Source organism: Brachyistius frenatus, unplaced genomic scaffold (assembly GCF_029030835.1).
Source record: "Brachyistius frenatus isolate BFR_SWC_R1_liver_20210118 unplaced genomic scaffold, ASM2903083v1 Contig_31, whole genome shotgun sequence".
In the NCBI taxonomy this organism is placed as follows: Eukaryota; Metazoa; Chordata; class Actinopteri; family Embiotocidae; genus Brachyistius; species Brachyistius frenatus.
The window spans coordinates 2,608,392-2,629,464 of NW_027210630.1; the positions used below are offsets into that span (position 1 = coordinate 2,608,392).

The window sequence follows — 21,073 nt, forward strand, 5'->3', positions numbered from 1 at the left end:
TGGACTGAGGAGACCCACAATGGTTCCCGGAACACTGTTATATTAGTTGATGTTAATGACAGAGCAGTTTCTTTTTGTGGCCAGACTGACTCCAGATCACCGACCAGAGCTGTAAGATTGATGAATGACAGCCCACTGCAGGCCTCCCATAGTCAGACAATTGGAGAGCTCTCTATATTGTGTGTGTGTGTGTGTGTGTGTGTGTGTGTGTGTGTGTGTGTGTGTGTGTGTGTGTGTGTGTGTGTGTGTGTGTGTGTGTGTGTGTGTGTGTGTGTGTGTGTGTGTGTGTGTGTGCATTTGACTAACTGCCAGATAGTACCACATACTCTTCACCATGGGCGTCTCAGGACCAGGGAAGCCTCAGGGCAGGGATGCCGCATGGGAAAGCCCTTGATTAAAACGCTACAGACTGTTATCCCACACACCCTCAACCAAAGAGGAAGTAAGGGTATTGCTTTCTACTTTTAAAGGTTGCAATACAGAGTATTCTTACTAAAATAACAAGGGCAAAAATAAAGTCCTTGATTATGGTTAGAGATGTATTTTGCACTGAGAAGCTCCCAGTGTCCAAAAGGGATGTAAGATGCTGTATTAATAAGACAAAGAATTGAGACATAGAATATTTCATATAAGACACTGTCAGACATTACAGCATGCGCTCACCATTGTAATAACTTATACTTATGCAAATGACCCAATCACCTGACTAACTGCAGCCGGCACATAGCACGTTCTGTAAAGGGGACCTTGCAGTGTCATGCTTACTACCATCGTCGGACTGTGAAGTCTCATGCTGACAGTGAATAATTGATGCGAAAGATTACGACACAGAGGCCACTGTCAGGAGAAACCCTAGAGGTATCAGCGGCAAGCACTGACCCCAAGAGCAGCCCTGCAACCATACACCTCCTCTGCACCTCTGTCAGGAATATTCACTAGATCAGTGAATGTGTGACTGTGCGTGGGATGTGTTTGCAAGGGATCTAATGTAACAGTTTTTGGTGAACCAAGCTCTTAACACTGGTGTGCTGCTTAAAGAAGGACTGACAGGTGACGGGTTCAAACCAGCACAGACCATCGCTGATCTTATCACTGTGACTTGTCGTGATGCTTTGAGCTTTCCCAGAAGGCTGTTGGGTGATGAGCTGTGCATCAGAGATTAAGGAAATATAGTTTGTCCCTCAAGATAAGATGTTGATAAAATGTGTCACAAAGTTATCAGAAATGAAGAGAAGTGAGTGATTACATTGGATACTGAGGGGATACTCTACAAACAGTTTGTGTTTTTGAGTGTATATTTTCACGTGTTTGTGTGCTATCATTTACCAGTTTAGATGGTGAGTGCCGAGCATCGTTATAGCTCAATGACCAGCCCTAAGAAACCCAAAGCTTGTGCAAGAGGACCATAATTCTAAATGACTGAATATTGAAAAGAAGAAAGAAGTCAGCTGGAAGTGTCCAATTTAAACAACTGCTTTAGGAGTTTGTAAAGAATGATTCAGTATTGTTTCAGCCCAAAGGTTGGTAATATACCATTTGAGCTTGATGACGTATTAAAAGTACATTTGACAATCCATCATTGTTTGTTTTGTTTTTGATGAAGACAGTGATATGTTTCACATATTCAGCCAATACTACATACTGTATTGTTAATATAATATATAATAGATCTTTATTGGATGCTTTGTGTTCCAGTAAAATAAAGTAATGCGATAGGAAGGAAAAGTCAGCTGCCTGTCGGAGGTCGGAGTCACAAAATAAGTCAATAAAAGCAATTTTGGATGTTCAGAATGTAAAGTCTCAGTTGTGTTTTTTTTTTTTTTTTTTTTTTTTATGTGGCTTGTTTGAGCGCCAGGCCCTCAGCACAGCTATCATTTTTTGGTCCTTTGGCCCAGGATATTTGTGATGGACAATGTGTTTTCTCTCCAGTGTCCTGGACTGTCATCCAGCTGTCTATCTGAGCTTTGAGACTTTTGGATGCATATGCTGACTGTGGTCGCTCTGGCAAACGCATCCATGAATGCATGTGTATGTGTGTGTGTGTGTGTGTGTGTGCGTGTGCGTGCGTGCGCACGTACATACGTACGACTGTGTCTCCATGCACCTCTCTACATGAACTCTGACTCCCCGTCTTATCAATGTCAGAGGTTTGCGCCAGGCACTCCATGCCGCCTTTAGCGGTGACAGACAGATCCTTGGGGCCTCTGTAAGCCCTGGGGTCAGGGTTGGCACAACAGATGATGCCAGCACAAAAACTGCCCCGCCGCTTATAAAACAGACCTGTGCCATCCACACAGCATCTGCTTTGTATCAGGCCCTTTGAGAGAAGTGCAGCATCGGGGTCAGTGGATGCAAAAAGGAACCCCTCTCTGTTTTGGCATAGGGTTGTGAGGAGGTTGGAGGGTTGGATGTTCTAAGATGGTCTTAGTGATGTTTGGCAATTATTTGGAAGGGTGGAAGTGAGGTTTTGAGGCACAAATGTCTACTGAAGGCAGCCTGTGGGAAGTCAGACCTTTTGTTTTGAGAATTGAAAGTAGTCATGAAACAGGAAGACTGAGATTAAATAAAAATATTCAATTTTATAGACTAAAATTGTGATGTTTTTTCATCAAAGTTTACAACCTGTGGGAAGTTAGGTATTTCTATGACTAAAATTTGACATCTTGTTCCCTAACCTCTCTGATCTAAGCCAGTTGGCAGGCAAATGTACATACACTGGCAGGTGTCCACATGCCTTGAAATTGCACACACCTTCACGTGCACTATTTTCTATGAGAGTGTGATGCAAGAAAGATGGTTTATACTGTTTCAATCGAGCTTCCAGTCAGCAATACGTAAAGTTCCCAACCCCAGGAGAGAGATCAGGGCAAATAACAGGATTTATTCCATCCCGGCCCCCCTTTGTCCAGCAACACACTCACCTCTGTTCCCCCTAGTCTCACCCTCTGTTCCCCACTGTCCAGCCCTGCTACCCACCAGCTGTAAATCCTTTTTTTAAGGATTTCACAGCAATCTCTCCACTGCTGGCATATGCACACACACACACACACACACACACACACACACACACACACACACACACACACACACACACACACACACACACACACACACACACACACACACACACACACACACACACACACACACACACAGTTGATGCAATGTTTTATTCTCCTCTCCAATCTGACAAATTGATTGATGAATGGTTGCTATTTAAACACCCGACAATACTGAGAATAACTTAGATTGATGTAACAGTAATGGAACATATGAAAAACAAGATATTTTCAATGTCCAACTTTCCCAAATGATTTTTGTGTTAGAAAAAAACCCAAACAGCATTACTTCATCCACCATAGTTGCTGATGTTCTTTTTCAACCTTGTAATTAAGAGCAAATATTTTTTTTAAAGATCTTACATGTTCATATATTGGCTCAGATGCGTGGCGCAGATTATGAATGGGATGTGTAAAAGGCAGCAGGGGGGGGGGACAGAGTGGCCACAATTTAGCTTTAAACTGGCTCCACCCCACTTGTCATGCTGTGTTGTTTTGTTGTGTTAACCATGACAACTGTCTCAGCGGCTCCATCCAGCTTTAGGATTATTCTGAGTGAGAGTGCTAAGAAGGAGGAGATGAGAGGAGAGGGAAAGGAGATAAAAGATGAGGAGAAGTGACAAGAGAAGAGAAATGAAAAGCAGAGGGGTGTAAAGGAGACAAGTGAAGATTATTAGACAAAGCAGGAGAGTAGGAAACATCATTAGATAGAGAGAGAGAGAGAGAGAACAGTGTTGGTGCAGAATTGCACGGGATGGCATGACATGACATCCATGTGGTAAAGAAGAGTAAACTCAACAACAAATGCTTTAACAGTTATGACAACATGAGGACAACAGCCATTGAAATGATAGAATAATGTTATGAATCATTTAGACCACAGTGACCAGAAAGTCTGCCAGCCAGCCTGGCTGCACATTTTAAAAGCCACAAAGCCTGAACATCTGACCACTTAATACATTCTACCTTGATATTCTTGCTATCATATCACAAATGTCTATAAATCAAGATTTAGATCTTATGTGATTTTTATGGGTCCTGTGAATTAATTATATTGTTATTATTTTCCTATGTGTATTGTGTTTCTTAGTGGCGATGAGTAGGTGTTCCCGTACATTTTTTCATCTGAGTTACCTCTAAAGTACTGAATGCGAGATGTAGCCTTTTTATGTATAGACAAAATGAGCTAAAATGATATAGCTAATTTCATTTGTACACCTTCCCAGGATATATTCATCTTGGCCTCTGCTTTCTTTCAGTATACACACTGTGTCCATCTTTCCTGCATGTTTTTAAATATTTCCTCTGTATGCTTCCTCTTTTTGTAGGAATGCTCCCTGTCCTCCTGCTAGCTGGGTTGATACTGGCTCTGTCCATCCCTGGCACCACGTCAGAGTTGACCACGCTACGGTTCCAGGGGCAGACTAACTTCGTTGTCAAAGAGAGCAACAACTCTCTGGTCCGGCTGATCGTAGAGAGAGTGGGACCCCCGGTCAATGTGACGGCTTTGATCCTGGTAAGACATGGGACAAGCTTGCCAGTGATGCCGCTTTATGCATCTATACTTATCGTAGATTTATTGTAAATTTGTTTGAATTTTCATACAAAAGAATGGATTTATTTACTTAATTCTGTTAAGTTCAGTTCCAAAGTGTCTTTAGCAAGAAGTGAAGATTCTTAGTTCACAGTAGTAGTTGAATATTAGTCAAAACTTAAGTACAAGAAACCTTTCAACCCATCATATCATTCATCTATTCTGTCTATATACAAATAAAATAGCTTTGATATGTCCTCCTTGTTCTGAGCTATTACCTTTACAATCAGTGAAGGAGAGAATCATCAACCTTTCTTTCTATGGCATTTGATGACAAAAAAGACCCAATGTGTTTGCACAATCTGCATTGGAAATGAATGTATTTTGGCTTTGTGTCCTCCACGTGGGGACCAGCGTCAGCTGCTCACAGTTGATGTCTGGAAAGACGAACTGGCCATGCATTGGAGGTGGTTGGGCAGTTTCTTGTGTTTCTTGATATCTTTACCATATTTCTTGTTTCATAAACTATTTTTACCGAGGCAGTTTTTTATCGGTAATCAAAGACTGTGTAATATCAGATTTCCTTCCTGGAACTGATGGCCATTGATAGAAAAACACTGAAACCCACTGAAGACCAAGCATTTACAAGTAGAAAGGAAGTAAAGCAAAAGGAAAATGATACCTGGAAGAAAAGGCTGAAACATGCAAAAACATCAAGCCTGGGGCTTCCTATTGGCATAGTTGTTCAAGCAAAAATGGACCAGCATCCACCCGGGTTCAAACCCATCTTTGATGCATTATTTCACTTTGTTTCCATCTCTCTTGTGCCTTTAATTGTTCTGCACGATTTCACACTTTCAAATAAATGCAAACATCTAAACGTAAAACAAACAAAGAAGCAAGGTTTTAACTCTATGGTGTTGTCTTGTTCAACTCAGCTCGAGGGACTCGACACAGGGGACTTTGTAGGCATTAATGCTGTAGCTGTCCTGCTGTCCTCTGAGTCCACTAAGACTGTCTTCATTGCTGTACAAGAGGACGACTTGCCTGAAGCCGATGAGACATTTACCTTCAACCTTACTCTACAGGTAAATACCTGTGTGTGTGTGTGTGTGTGTGTGTGTGTGTGTGTGTGTGTGTGTGTGTGTGTGTGTGTGTGTGTGCGCGCGTGCGCGCACGCATGCATTCCATCTTTGTCTATTCAGTTTTGTATATGTTGCATTTATGTGCCAAATGTTTTTCCTCCTTCACTTCCTTCTCTTTCCTCCCTGGAGCTCCAAGTTTCTTCCCACAAAGTCTTACTATTCTTATTCTACCCCTGACCGTCTTAAACCCTAACCCCAGCTATGAAGCAATGGGGAGTGGGGCGTCACGCAGTAAACCCTGGGTGGCTCTGAGCTGCAGGGTCTTTGATGTGTGTGCTGTGCAGGACTTTTCCAGGGCTTGCCTGGGTGGGGCCAAATATTGTGCGCGTCTCTGAGGTTCCCCACCAAAAAACTCTTTTGTGAAAAGAAACTAACTCTGACAGCAACAGCTTCACCTCACATTAGAATAAAGTGATTATCTCATTCACTGTTTCAATTTCACTGGGGATGTCCATACCACTGGTATATGTTGTTGGTTCACCATTGTAATTGACATACTATTGTCAGATGAAAGCTTCGTCTATTACAATGAATGACTGGATTCACAACCAAGTAAATTAATATCTTTTCATGCATTTGAGACTTATCTTTGGTGACACGACCAGCACCATATCATCAAGTACAATGTGCTACTTTATTGTAGTCTGTGTTACTGTAACATTAAAAAAATATGTCTTGGAATTGCTATTTTTCATGTTATTGTGTGTTTACGGTTGTGCATAGTGTTTTGAAGGACAACTATATATGTTTTAAAGTTTTAAAATGATTTTTAGTTTGTATATATTGTTAATCCTTGTCAAAGGAATTACCATCACAGCTCAGGATGCCTAACACCTAGAGACTATCTCCATGGTTTCATGTAGCCTTTAGCTGTCAAGTTTGATTGATGAGCTCGGGGGTGGTGGTCTCGTTGTCTGCCCATCTTATCCCTCACGAAAAGACCTAAGATAAAGGTCATTGTGACTCTCTGATTGCCAACTATGTACATCTACAAAACAGCAACGACTCTGACCAGCTGTCAGCTAGAGTGACTTTCTTTAAATTGTTTTCAGCTTGACGCTGCATTTTTGTGACATCTGGTTAAAATCCAGTAGCACAACCCCATATTTAGCCTGCTACCAGAGTCAAAGACCAGATGAGGCCCACTCAGCTCTTCTGTTTACACTATAGAAGAGACAAAGCTTTGGCCAAATGCTAGCCTATCAGCTTACTGAAGGACTGTCTGGAGGATGAATGTGCTCTACAAAGGGTGTCATAGATCAAGCACTAGTAAGATATAAGAGGTATATTTATCATTTCTGACAGTTAAATGTGTAAACTCTTTCAATAGCAAATATTGTACCAACTTGGTTAGAATTTGAGTATGACAGAAACAGACATGTTTTACATAAATAGTGTGGAATTGTTGTAGATGATAGCAGGTGCAGCCTACCTGCACTATGAAGCAACAAAATACAGAAACACAGTGAATTAGAGCATATTTGATTCCGGTTTATTTAGTGCTACATGTGCTTAACAAAAATAGTTTTTTAAGTAGCTAAGTTGTGTCTTAGTGTCACTGTATCTTTGACTATCTTTATGTCGTGGAGTGTGTGCGTATCGGTGCGACCAGCGTCCTGGCTCGCTCAGTGGCTTGGCTTTGTGAAAGCGTGCGGATTCTGTGTCTGGGAGCTGACCTGCTACAAGAGCTCAGCATCAGAAATAAAAGCCCTGTAACAGCTTGGAAAAGCCCTGTTTGAATAGCGGGATGAAAGCAAGAGGCCTAAGTACTTTCTTGTTTTACATTTTCTCCTTTGCTTGCTCTCACCTTAACATGCACAGACGCACACATGCCGTAGATTTCCTAAGGATTTTCAGTTGGCTGTGCTTGGCTGAGAAAAATGGCTTTTTGGGAGAAACTTGTGTTTCTGTTTATCATAATATGTTAAAACTCTAATAGTTGAACATTTTCCCGAATGCCTATGCGTACACTAATTAGCTAAATGTCCAGATGTTTGTATGTTGCAAAGGGATTTTGGAAGTTTTGATGGAAACCTGTGCACTTGAAGTCAGAGCTCAGCCATGGATGATTCCAGCCCCGTTAGTGCATGAAATGCTTGTGAAAACATTGGTAAGCTCAATAATGGAAACCCTGGAAAGTTGCACTAAATAACAAGTCGGCATTTTTTGCACTTAATACTGTAGTACTCTGGAAAAAAACAAAACCCTTCCTTGCATAGATCATAGGGTATGGTTCTTTTTTGTTAGGTTAAAAAGTCAGTGATTGTAAAATCACTGTGATTTTAAGCATGCTGAGATTTTAAGTTTGTTGGGTCTTAGTGCCGAATCACAGAGCACAGCACAAGTCCTGAAGAGGTATCCTGCTGAGAGCTTACCTGACAAATCAACCGGGCTGAAACCGGTACTTCCTGTCTTTGTGCCCTCTCACCATGGTCGCTCAGTGGGAGCACAGGAATGAAGTGAAGATAGAGGATAAGGCAGTTGTTGTGGCTTTTCACATGGGCACAAGTGTCAGGATTAACTGTTGGGGGGAGGTTAAGAAGTGTGAATGTAAATACTGTATATTTGGCCTGGTTTTGTCAAACCATTTCAATTCTCCCTACATTCCAGAGGTCCTCTAATGGTGTGACACTGGGAACACCAAACAAGGCAACCATCACCATCCTGTCCAATGACAACGCCTTTGGAATAATTGCCTTCAACTCGGTAAGAAACAAATTATCCTCATACATCTCCACTCTAATCTTGACCTTCAATAAAAGATGTTAAATCAGTTGTCCCTGACCAAAAACCTGCCACAACTAGACCTGTTCATAATGTATTCACAAAATAATTAATCTCAATCCTGCTCTAGTCGTTTCCCCAGTTTGTGCCATGCTGCACCAGATTTGCAGGTTTTATAGTGAGTGATAATGTTGGAAAGTAGCAGTAGATTGTTAGGGGTCCGGATACTTTGGACTCAATACTGCAGTGAGACAGTCATGCCAGTATTGTGGTTGGTTTAGCACTGGGAGTTGGTGGCATTCCCAGGGGAGTTGTACCAGATGGTCTCGTATGCTGCATCATGATTTGGCTTGCCTAGTATCAATAAAGGTATTCTGGCCTTAGAAGTTGTGTTGATATACTAAATGAATTACTCTCATTTCTTTGCTTTATTATCATTGTTTTGTTTGCATTCTTCTTGATTTCTTTGGATATACAAGTGGAATTATGGAACAGTATCGATAACTGAAAATCAAATGAGACTAATTAAATCAATCGTATATTGTTGCTATGTTGAAAGTCAGTTCTTTGTAGTTGATAAGGATCTGTCCATGCTTTTTCAGTTAAAAGAGATTTTGCTCACTTTTATGGCCAGTTTAGGACCCATTTAGACTCCAATTTACTTTGTGTTTTGGATTGGTACTGCATTCTTTCAAATATAATGTTTTTCTTTGTTTCATAACTTGGTCAATTCTAATTGTCCATAAGAAACTGTTAAACCTGATTAAAGTGAACTAATTTGAGCTCTGTTTATCCGTGTTGTCTGTCTTCATCTCAGACTGAAGAGATTGTCGTTGATGAACCCAGAGGAAGGAACCATTATGTGCCTTTCACCCTAATTCGAGAAAAGGGAACATATGGGACTGTGAGTGTGAACTTTGAGGTGAGAGGACAATGTTCATAAAAGCAACCTTGGACACTGTACTTGTAGTGTTGTTTAAAATGCTTTTGTAAGTTTATCCTTGTGAATGGGTAGCATATTTACAGTAAACAAAAATCTATATGCAGCACATGGGCATGCCAAAATACATACAGTATATCCCCTGTTCCTGTCCTTCCAGGTCTCTGAAGGTCCCAACCCTGCAAATGAGGATCTCAGTCCAGACAGAGGGAACATTACCATCCCTGTAGGACAGGCTGTAGTTCACTTCAATATCCTCATTAAAGATGACCAGGTATTTAACTGGTTCTTTCCTGTACCATTTAACCCACCAGGTTTAGTTCCATCGGTCTCTCCATCAGTGTATTAAACATTGCCAGTTTAATTTTTAATTTTTAATTTAATTAAAATTATTTATTTGGAAAATATGCTGTGGCTCTATAAAAAGGCCATATATGCATCTTTTCAACTTTAAATTAAATAAAACAGCATATTCTTACTCATATTGTTGCAAATTACATATTCAAACTTTTGAACTGTACTTTATATGAACGTGCGCGTCTTTCTCCGTGGTCCAGATCCCAGAGGACGATGAAGTGTTTTCAGTAAGGCTAACGGGTGTGTCGGGGGGAGCCCTCCTCAAGGCCAATGCCAGCAGTGTCCAGCTGAGAATCCGACGTAACGACAGCCCACTGCGGTTCTCCCACTCTATCCTGGCAGTACCAGAGTCTGCGGCGGTCATTGCCCTCAATGTGACCCGTGGTCGATTGACGGAGGATGGGCCACTCGTCGGCTCTGTTGACACCGAGGTTCCTTTCTGTTATATGTTTACCTAGACTTTTCACTGTCAAAGCGCAGGGAACAACCACTTTAACTTGTATATATACATACAGTTGACGAATTTGATACAGAACAAACAATAACCATGAGACAAATTTATATAAATCATCTGGACGCTACTGTCTTTAGGTCTCCATAGAATACATGGTGGTGAGTGGTGACGGACCAGGCAGCGCCACACCAGCTGTGGATTTCCTCGACCGGCAGCCAGTCAGAAGAGTTACATTCCCTCCGTTTGTCTACAAAACCAGCCTGCTGTTCAACATCAATGACGACGTGGTGCCAGAAATTGCAGAGTCCTTCCATCTGGTCCTGCTGGAGGAGACCATCAGAGGAGATGCTGTGCTGGTATCACCAAACGCTGTGCTGGTGACCATTGAGCCCAATGATAAGCCCTACGGTGTCTTATCAATTAGCAGCAGCGCGCTCATTCAGCCAATCAGCATCAATGAAGATCTGACACAGAGGTAGATAACTTACAAATATTTTGATGTCTGCAATTATATATATGTTGACAAAAATGATTTTTTTTTTTTAATCTCTATTGTTCAATACTGTAACTTCCCTAAACAGCTATTATGTATTGTACATACTGTCTGCAAATGTAAGCATAAATGCAAATGTGTAAAGATATAAATGACAAGATATAAAAGATATAAATTACATCCACGATTATCACTTCCCCAGATTTGATGGCATCATTATTGTAAGAAATGGAGGCAGCTTTGGTGCTGTGTTTGCCAACTGGTCCATCAGTAGAAACTCCAGTGATCGCTCGCCGGTGTCCGATGATTTGAGCCCTGAGGTGGGGACAGTAAAATTTGCTGCCGGTCAGGTGACTGCTGTGATTCCAGTAAACATTGTGGCAGATGATCAACCTGAAGAGGCGGAGGCCTTCATTCTTAAACTGCTGTCCAATACCGGACCTGGAAATGCAGAGGTCGACGAACCCATGGAGGTCAGTTTAGAAGAGATCTTTTATTGTTTTGGGTTTTCATGGGAGTAAAACAAATGCTGCACTTGTTAAAGAACACATCCTCTCAATTTTGCTGCATGTGTTATGCACGTGTGTGTGTGTGTGTGTGTGTGTGTGTGTGTGTGTGTGTGTGTGTGTGTGTGTGTGTGTGTGTGTGTGTGTGTGTGTGTGTGTGTGTGTGTGTGTGTGTGTGTGTGTGTGTGTTTGTGTGTAACCTAGTGTAAGGTACAGTGGCAAACTTGACACACTGCAGAAGTCGACCCCTTGGTGTGTAAGTTTGCTCCGTGTGTGTTCCCTTCATGTGGCTTCATCAAAACAAAGCGGAAACAGCAGGCACACTCTTGTGTGTCGTGTCTATGTTTCTTTTTTGTTTCCAGCGTGGGTGAAGTGGTGACAGGTTTTTATTGCTTCCATCTTTGTCCAAGCCACTCTTGGCTATGTGTGAAAGCAGTGGGAAGATCTAAGTCTTGTTTATGTTCAAGGCATAAGATGTCACATAGACACACACCCCAGAATCCCAACTCGGGCTGTGAGCCTATGGGGTCTGTTTGCCATCTGTGCAGAACAAGTTGACTCAGCAGAAAATCCTTAAAGAATAAACAAACCACTTTAACAGTAAGTTCATTGGTGTTAATTGTCATTAAAGTTCCACATGATATATCTCACACAAAAAACTGTTATACACATGACCCTGAGTTGTAAATTGGCTGTTGTGAATGTGCTAGGCAATTCATCCGACAAGTGTAGGTTCCAGGGAAATGAATGCAGCACAGTTAAATGCTCATGGAAAGTACTCTAGCTGTCTCGGCAGAGTTAATTAAAGAGGATGCCTCTCTAAAGTTAGATCAGAGCTCTGTTTTACTACTTTCCTCTCTCTACTCCTCACCTCTCCCTTTTTCTTCTTATGACCAAGACACAATCTTAGTAACATAAACACAGGATGAGCAACAACATCCTCCAATGTAATTGATGGTAAATCTGGCCTTCAATGCAACTACCCCCTCATAGCTTGAAGATCTGTTGGCTGTCTCCGCACTGCACATGGCCCAGAGGCGCTCCCATTTTGACAATGTAACTAGGAATGGAAGTGCAATTTGTGTTTTCTGTCTTTCTAGCATAAAAGTACATCTCTTTTCTTATGCTGATTTGTTCATTTTATTCCTACTTATCATCTGGTCTTTCCCCATATTTTCCCCAGATGGTGTTCTACATCGAGGACAGTGACGATGTCTATGGGCTTTTTTGGTTTAACTCAGCCAAAGAGCAGAGTATCCAGAGCCAACCTGAGGGACGCTTCCTGTCGCTTCATTTTCTGCGAGATGGTGGCACGCTGGGAGACGTGTCTATGACCCTCACCGCCCTCTACATTCCCGCCGGTCCAATAGACCCAGCACTGGCCCGTGACCAGGTTCTGAATGTTAGCAGGTCCATTAATGTGGTGTTTTCCCGTGAGCAGATGGTCCATGTCATACTACCAATCAGGAATGATGCCTTTCTGCAGAATGGAGCTCATTTCTTAATACAGGTAACAAGACTGGAGACAAGGGGATTTTTTTCACCCATTTTTCATGTTCAGATTTTTTCAACTTGTAATTCAACAGTAACTTTTTGCTTCCAAATCTAAAAGTGCGTCCTTTCTGCTTGTGTTTTTACCTCTCGCCAAATTAGTGCTGTCCAAAGTTGAAGTGCCTCATTTGGATGTGTGAATGGTTTGACATTGGCACTTAAATCTGGCATGTTTCTATGGGATTTGTCCGACTGCCCCAACTAAGCACATCACTTACCCGTTATAGCGAGCAAAATAAAATGTACTAGAAAAGCCCTCTTCACATTCAGACGTGTAACCACGTCACACACTTTCAGCCTCAATGCTTTAATGCATACATGCACAAATATAAATGGAGTGAATAGAAATCTGAAAGGACATTCAACACATCTTAAAAAGTGAGGGAACAGAAATAACCATCTTTGAGCAATCAATTATTATAGTAATGTGCTGGTTTTTTTTAAGTTTCCAAAAACATCGAGCCTGTTGGAGCCTTCTATTGATTGAGTTATTTATTCTGTTGCCTGCAGCTGAATACATTGGAGCTAGTGGATATCCATCCCTCAATTCCTTCAAACAGCCCAAGGTTTGGGGGACCTCTGAACCTGACCTTGACTGTTACACCTGACATTGCCAATGGGGAAATTGGATTTGCAAGTAACACCACAGTGGTGGTTTATGAACCAGAGGACAGCAACACCAGCATGGTAAGATATGTGATGTTTTCAGCCGTAGTGCATACAAACAGTATCGATTCTGTAATGCTTGTCTCTACTGACTTGCAGAGTTCATCAATTTCTTACCTGACAACCTTCAAGATACCATCATTTTTAACATAATGCTGTCGACATTCATCGTTTGAGAAGTTTTGCCAAAATAATTACCCCTGTAAAAGAAAAAAAAAAGATTCTACCACTGCAACTGAGAAGAATCTCTAATCACCAACTGTTTAACCACTATAGTCAGAAGATTCTCCCTGTCCTGGCCAACTCTAATGTGTGTTCAGAAAGTATTATGTACGTGTGTAAATATAAGAGGTCACCTCTCATGATGTTTGGTGCAGGTGAGCCTCCCTCTGCGGCGTGATGGGACAGACGGTCAGGCTGAAGTATTCTGGAGTCTTCAGCCAATTGGAGCCAATCGTGATGATGTAACCGATTACGACCTGAGGCCTTTAAGTGGCTCAGTTGTCTTCCTGTCCGGGCAGAGTGACACCTCCATCAATCTCACTATCATGGCTGACAACATCCCAGAAGTCAACGAAACCTTACTGCTCACTTTGGATAGGTACGAACTTTAAACTCAGAGAAAAGTTACGAGTTAATCAACCTTATATGTAAGTGTTCATTCTGCTGTTTATCATCAAGACTTATCAGGCCTTACTTTCTATATAACAAGTGCAATATAATAACTCTTCAGGGTTGTATGTAATGTGTGATAGCAAACTTAAACAACAAGTGATTCCAGTGGCATAGGAAAGGCTGAGTGGGTCTCATCCCATCCCTCCTGTGGTTCTCTTGAGATATGTGTGCGTGGGGCGCAGGGGTGGTGGCATTGGGGTCGAGGGGGAGGCTCATCTGTTAATCTATGTTCTGATGAGAACGGCAGTTTTCTCTCCCTCCCACTCCTCCCCTGTAGGGTGGAGACTGCACGCTTTATAGTGTACTTTGGGTAAGTGGAGAGTGGAGTGAACCTGGGCCTTTTGTGTGGTGTGAATCAGGTCTTTGTTTTTCAGCGAAGGGCCTACTTCAGGATTTCTGGGGTCTTTGGTCAATGTGGGGATGAGGGGGACTGGGATAGGGTGGGGGATTCTGCGATGGTGTGAAAAAAGGGAATCCAAAAGAGAGTGATTGTTGGTAGTAAATAGAGAATCTTCTTTATATGTTTTTGCTCTAATTTAACCAGGCCTTTTGAAGATGGAAGTGTTTGTATGTATGGAGCGCCTTGGCTGGGACTGTTTGTTTGGAGTGCTTCATTCTGTCATGTCTTTGTGATGCCCTTTATGTTATGCTTGCATGGCTCCAATTTTCTCAGCATACACACATATACACACGCACTCCCCTGTGTTGCAATAAAGATGCAGGCATGCAGTTGATTGACATTGTTATTAAAAGTGGTCGAAGCAGCATTACATCAGCATATGGAGTCAATAATGGATGATCACACAATCCACGGAATGCATTACGAAGTTCAAGTTGAGCTGTTTAGCTATTGTTGTTATTATTGCAACACTCAACTAAAGCAACAGTCCAACAAACTGCCATGTCAGCGTTGTCATCTGCTGCGCCATGACGCTGACATGTATCAGTCTTACATGGGTACACTAAAAGCAGCTCTACAATCCCACATTAAAGATGGTGTTTGCAAAATAAAATATCTTACACTGTTTCTTCAGCTATGTTTCAGTCAAAGTTACATTATGATTTAACTATGTGTATGTGCTTGTGTGTGTCTTAGGAGTAATGTTGAGAATCAGATCCTGAAAGCTGGCTTCACCACCAGAGAGATTATAATCATGGAGAACGATGACCCTGGGGGAGTCTTCGAGTTCTCCCAGTTCTTCAGAGGTCCATGGGTTATCAATGTAAGTTTAAAACTGCAAACAAACAAAAATCTACAATTATTTATTTAGATTAGTCTGTGTAGTGTTTATGCAGCTACAAATAACCCTGGAGGTTTGTGGTTCAATATCAGTTTTTTTTAGATCTCACTCTGACCTATTGATGGAGACACAGAGACTTATTGTTTTTCAAAAATCTCCCAAATGTCTCCCGTATAGGACCTGAGGCTGCTCATTTTGACCTCACAGATATGCAGCTGTTACTGACAGAATCTGGTGATTTTCTTACCAGATGGAAATTTCAATAAATAGCCTTGTGTGTAAGGGGTTAAAAATATCACGTTGTTATCTTCTCTACTGTCTCTGTGGTCTCATGACATCTGTACATTGTAAACCTAGGAGGGTGAGGCTGTGGAACTGCATGTGGTCAGAGCCCAGGGACAACTGCTGAAACAGCTGGTACGATATGCCGTCATGCCTTCAGGCAGCACAGAGTTTTATGGTGCAATGGGCATCCTGGAGTTCAAACCAGGGGAGAGAGAGGTGGTGGTGGCACTGGTGGCAAGGCCTGATGGGGTGCCTGAGGTAAGAACATGGTTAATAGTCATAATATTTATTTTTTCGTAGATTTTTTTTTTTTAATTAATGTTGACATTTTGTGGTTACATGATACATATTGTTTTCCAGTTTCAATATTATTCGAGTTTAACTTTAGCAGCTCTCATCATGCTGTAAACCTGTTTTGTGTGTGTGTGTGTGTGTGTGTGTGTGTGTGTGTGTGTGTGTGTGTGTGTGTGTGTGTGTGTGTGTGTGTGTGTGTGTGTGTGTGTGTGTGTGTGTGTGTGTGTGTGTGTGTGCATACAGCTGGACGAGACTTTCTCCGTGGTACTTAGTAGCCACAGCACTCCACCCAGTCGTCTAGGCAACCACAGGGAGGTCAACATCACGGTGCGGAAAAATGATGACCCCTTTGGGGTCATTGAGTTCATCCAATCAGGACTGACGGTGGCCATCAATGAGAGCAAAGGAAACGAGACGCACCGGGGTACTTTGAAGGAGCACTCCTCTAGATAATAGTGATACTTTTCCATTTCAAGTGGTATCTCATTGACACTTAAAATGGACCTAATTGCAGTGAATCACAGAACACTGGTCTGCATGTGGAGGCTGACTGTTATGTTAATGAAAACAAGAAAAGTGCTGTCTGTAGTTTTGTTTAATGCAGAAGAGCATGTTAATGCAGACAAACTAGTACATTGGTCAACTTCTACAGCACAAGATTCTTTGCAAGTTAGGAGAAGTGAAAAGCTTCTTTAAGCCTTTAGTAAATGTATCACCCATGTTTGCTCTCAGCAACCAGGCATACATGTGAGCTGTCAAATTAAAATCATGTGAAGTTTAGTTGTGACAAAGAAAAAAAGAAAAGTGCATACGCAAGAGAATTAATATCGATAATAGATCATCTGTATATTTCTATTCTCCCTCAGCTGTGTACCCAGTGGTGAGGAATAGGGGGCACTTCGAAGAAGTGTCAGTTTCGTGGGTCCTGGAGCCGGCTCTGTCCGGAGATGTCAGCCCCGTGCACGGAAACATCACCTTCAAGGAGGGGGAGTACCTGAAAAACCTCACTCTCTTCTCTTTACCCGATGAGGTAAATTGTTAAAGAAATTGCATGCAATTAACAACTGAGTTACATTTCCTTGTTTGAATTTCAATTTTTTGAATTTTTTTATTTAAGATCCCAGAAGACATGGAGAATTTCACCATCACACTGTTAAATGCTACAGGTGGAGCAAGACTGGGAAACATACTCAATGTCAATTTATTGATCAATAAGAATGATGACCCAATTTACTTTTCTGGTAAATATTTTATTATATTGTTATATTGTTGACTGTAATAACACATTAGTATGTCATAGCTACAAGCGATCACTTCTCACCTTCACTGACATCTCTCCTTTTCCTCCAACCTCTCACCTCAGAACCTGTCATTGTCCGGCTTCAGGAAGGCGAGGTCGCCAATTTTACTGTTCTGAGAGCGGGGCAGGCAGATTTTGTGGCCACAGTGATGTATCGAGTGGAATACGGTGACGCATCACCAGATGACCTGACCATGCTGAGTAATGACACATTGCTTGTGTATGAAGTGGGTGAATGGATGAAGAACATCTCTGTGGCTGTTGAAGATGAACACATACCAGAGACTGATGAACCTTTTTACATTGTACTCTACAATGCCACAGGTGAGTTTGGGCTTATTTTTAAACAGGCGATTAGAAGAGGACTTTTCCGTATATTATAAGGATATCTTCTGTGAATCTGTTCTCATGTCAGCCAACATAGGATGTGTCATGTCTTCATAGATGTTGGTCCCCTAAGATAATGAAAATATCTACATTCCTCCTGATCATTAAAACTGCTGAAAGTCAGTTGTCTTTTCTTTCGGGATTCCCATAGTCAAATCTCTAAATTATACCTCATCTCAAAGTAACGTCAACACCTTCTTCTTTGTTTATTTTCTTTTGTCTTAATGGTCTAATATTTTACACTTTTCCTATTTTATTTGCTGTTTTTATATCCATAAGAAGATATTTTTGTGCTTTGGAATTCCAAAAACCATCTCAACACAGTTACACATCTGCTTTCAGCTTATCTCAGTATCTCTACCAAGAAAAGGCTATTTTGTGCCTTTAAGGTGCATTGATATTTATTACCCTCTCTTCTGATTGGCTGACTCTTTTCTAATTGACGCAGAGCTGGGTTGATCATACATTTTCTATGGTCTTGTAGCTTGCTGGCATCAGAATGACTGCTCTGTGTTGTCCTCCACATAAAGGGTTGGACAGTGAGCTGTTCTGAGGGTGGACATTTGACATGAGCGTGTGTTTGTGACCTGCTTTTTAATCAAAAAGCAGAAAGGGAAATCTGAATTTCTACAATATGGGACCTTAATGCCAGTTGTACATATACATAAAGGAACAGTTGGGTTATTTAGACTTTTCTGTGATAACACTGAAAGCTCTCCTAATCCCAGTATTGTGTTTCATGGATGTGACTGAAAGGCTGCCGGGCCCCCAACAGGACCTTAATTATCAGACTCCAGACATTCTAAGACACAAAGGGCGGACACTCCACTGGTCTCTTTCTGTTTACTGATCAGCAAGGAGTGGAGCCGAGTGAAGGGTTAGCCTCTGGTTTATGCCAGGGGATTGTCCTGGCGGGGAATGTGTTAAAAGTCAAGAACCTCAATGTTTAAGGTCAACCAAACTCATATTGGAACCTTGAAACCCTTTACCTTGCCTGATTTAATCATGAGCGGATTTGCATGCTTGTTACAGTGAACTCGTAGTCTGGCAACTTAAGGTATGTGCTTGTAAGAGGTTATTGCAGTTATGAGAACACTATGTCAGCAAAATCCCCTTCCCTTGTAATTATTTTTTAATTATTTTAAAAAAATAAATCTTTAAATATAAATGATTGCAGTGTATTAAGGTTTTGTCCTTGGTTTTCTTCAGTGTCTGTCTGTCTGTTTGTCTGTCTGTCTGTCTGTCCATCCATAATTTGGTTATTTGAGGATGCAGACTGCATCAGCATAGGTCCTGATCTAACCTGATAATATTCATGTGCACACAGGTGATGCTGTTGTGTATGGATCAGACACAGCTACTGTGGTGATTGAAGCCAATGATGATGCCAATGGGATTTTCTCTCTGGAATCTACAGAAAAACCTGTTGAAGAGGGCAAGACCAATGAGTTTTTGTAAGTTCATGTTTTCTTTATACAAAACATTTTTATTTAGAAGTTTTTAAAGAGTTTAAACTTCTTTTTTTTTTGCTGGCCTTCCTTCACTGAAATTACTTTTTTCTTCATTCCAAGTGTACTACGTACCAGAGGCCATTTTGGCAATGTTACAGTCTTCTGGCAGCTATTTGCCAACGACTCAATGACTCCTCTGGAAGAAAACCAGGAGTTTACAAACACAAATGGCTCCATCACCTTCACTACAGGGGAAGAGATTGAGCCTATTGTCCTGGAGGCCATCTCAGATAAACTTCCAGAGTTCAATGAGTATTTTGTGCTCAGGCTGGTAAATATCTCGGGTAAGTTTAATATAAAAGTATCAAATTTAACAGATTAAATTCATCACTAGAGAAAATTGGCAGCTGCTATCACAAAATTATGTTGTAATTGAGTTTAAACTCACCATTAAAGTTGATTTGAGTAATCAGCTTTAAAATCTCCACACTTCGAACTGTATATATTTACTCTTCAAATCTTGTCCATAATTTATTTTTAGGTGGTTACCCCGGGGAGGGTGGACGACTAGCTGAGACTTCTCTGAATGCCTCAGTTCTCATCCCTTTTAATGATGACCCATTTGGTGTTTTCACAATCGCTGACAGCAACCTGGACCAAGAAGTAGCTGAAGATGTACCCCCTGAAGATGATATGGCTGATGTCACTTCCTTCACCATCCTCCGACAGCAGGGTACCTTTAGTGATGTGCGGGTTGCCTGGGAGATTGTTTCTGGAAACTTCCCACAGGGCCTCCCTCTCATGAATGACCTGATCCTTCTGGCCTCTTTTCCCGACGAGGTTGAGCTCAGACCTCATGCTCGGAGACATCACTCAGCCACGGACACGTGGTTTTTCTCTGGGCTTCCAGGAGCGTATGGTACCATCTCCCCTGAAGATGGGCCTGCTGCCGTTGGCAACTTCACCTTCTCTGCTTGGCTGGTGCCCAGACAAGACACGGACGGCTTTATAGTGTCCAAAGGAACCAGAAACGGGAGCTTGTATTATGGAGTGAAGGTCCACACCAATGAGTCCCATGTCACACTGATGTTGTACTATACAGTAATCGGGTCAAACAATACCCAGGTGGCCCGGGCCACTGCTGAGAAGTTTATGGAGGATAATACATGGCTGCATGTTATCATTACAGTTGATGATGGGATTATTGAGTTCTTCTTGGATGGGAGCCCTATTCCCGGGGGCTTGAAGAGCATCAAAGGAGAGGGCATCAATGATGGTAAGCTGCTTTACTGAGATTTATTAAACATATCATAGTGACAGTTCATGTTGTTGAGCATATAGTCAGTGTTCATCGTATCTTATTATGAAGCTCAAGATAGGAGCTCCTACTGGTCTGTGGTTAACACGAGTTGTCACTTTGGAGCAGGTTCCACATGACATTGTAGTTGATCGATATACCTTTGGTCTGAAGATCAAATATTGGCCTCTTTGCACCGCTGTTAGTTGTTAGTTGTTTTACCAAAATACCCAAAAAATGAAAAACTAATTTTTTTTTTGCACTTGTCCTGTCCCGATTATTATATCATCGCCTGATCGCAATTATTTGAGTGTAATCGTCATCATTTTGCATAATGTTTTGCATTGCTTTTATTTAGGTCAACAAAAACAGCTTGATGAAACTAACAGAAATGTCATATATCCATTGATATATCCATTGTTTGAGTTTTAATGAGTCTAATTGGCGCTTGTAACTAGTATTACCAGTTAGTTTGAATGTGAAGCTGTGAGAAAGTTACCCTTTTTGATGCTTGCAGTGTTAGAGGCATTTTGTCTAACACATTAATTCAATGTCAAAATGTTATCTGAAGGCCCTGTGTGGGAAGGGGTTTCAAACTTGTTTCATTTTCCCATATGGAAGTCTTGAATTCTTAAATATAAAAGCATGTTTACCTTCGCGTGCTTACTCATTGTTCAGGACTACTGGGACTCCTCTGCAATGCTTGAGTGACCA

General features: G+C 41.5%; 1 protein-coding gene across 1 annotated transcript in view; it reads left to right on the top strand.

The window, feature by feature from the left end:
• Window positions 1-21,073, top strand: part of adgrv1 (adhesion G protein-coupled receptor V1) — a 103,180-nt gene that overhangs the window by 4,657 nt on the left and 77,450 nt on the right. The window contains exons 2-22 of the mRNA XM_069699863.1: window positions 4,388-4,575; window positions 5,532-5,681; window positions 8,349-8,444; window positions 9,280-9,384; window positions 9,563-9,676; window positions 9,960-10,190; window positions 10,351-10,688; window positions 10,909-11,179; window positions 12,396-12,722; window positions 13,274-13,450; window positions 13,807-14,030; window positions 14,382-14,414; window positions 15,201-15,327; window positions 15,703-15,888; window positions 16,168-16,348; window positions 16,791-16,954; window positions 17,042-17,165; window positions 17,288-17,548; window positions 18,939-19,065; window positions 19,183-19,406; window positions 19,604-20,338. Coding sequence (XP_069555964.1) covers window positions 4,390-4,575; window positions 5,532-5,681; window positions 8,349-8,444; window positions 9,280-9,384; window positions 9,563-9,676; window positions 9,960-10,190; window positions 10,351-10,688; window positions 10,909-11,179; window positions 12,396-12,722; window positions 13,274-13,450; window positions 13,807-14,030; window positions 14,382-14,414; window positions 15,201-15,327; window positions 15,703-15,888; window positions 16,168-16,348; window positions 16,791-16,954; window positions 17,042-17,165; window positions 17,288-17,548; window positions 18,939-19,065; window positions 19,183-19,406; window positions 19,604-20,338 — 4,381 coding nt within the window. The 5' untranslated portion in view covers window positions 4,388-4,389. The remainder of the gene's footprint in view (window positions 1-4,387; window positions 4,576-5,531; window positions 5,682-8,348; window positions 8,445-9,279; window positions 9,385-9,562; window positions 9,677-9,959; window positions 10,191-10,350; window positions 10,689-10,908; window positions 11,180-12,395; window positions 12,723-13,273; window positions 13,451-13,806; window positions 14,031-14,381; window positions 14,415-15,200; window positions 15,328-15,702; window positions 15,889-16,167; window positions 16,349-16,790; window positions 16,955-17,041; window positions 17,166-17,287; window positions 17,549-18,938; window positions 19,066-19,182; window positions 19,407-19,603; window positions 20,339-21,073) is intronic.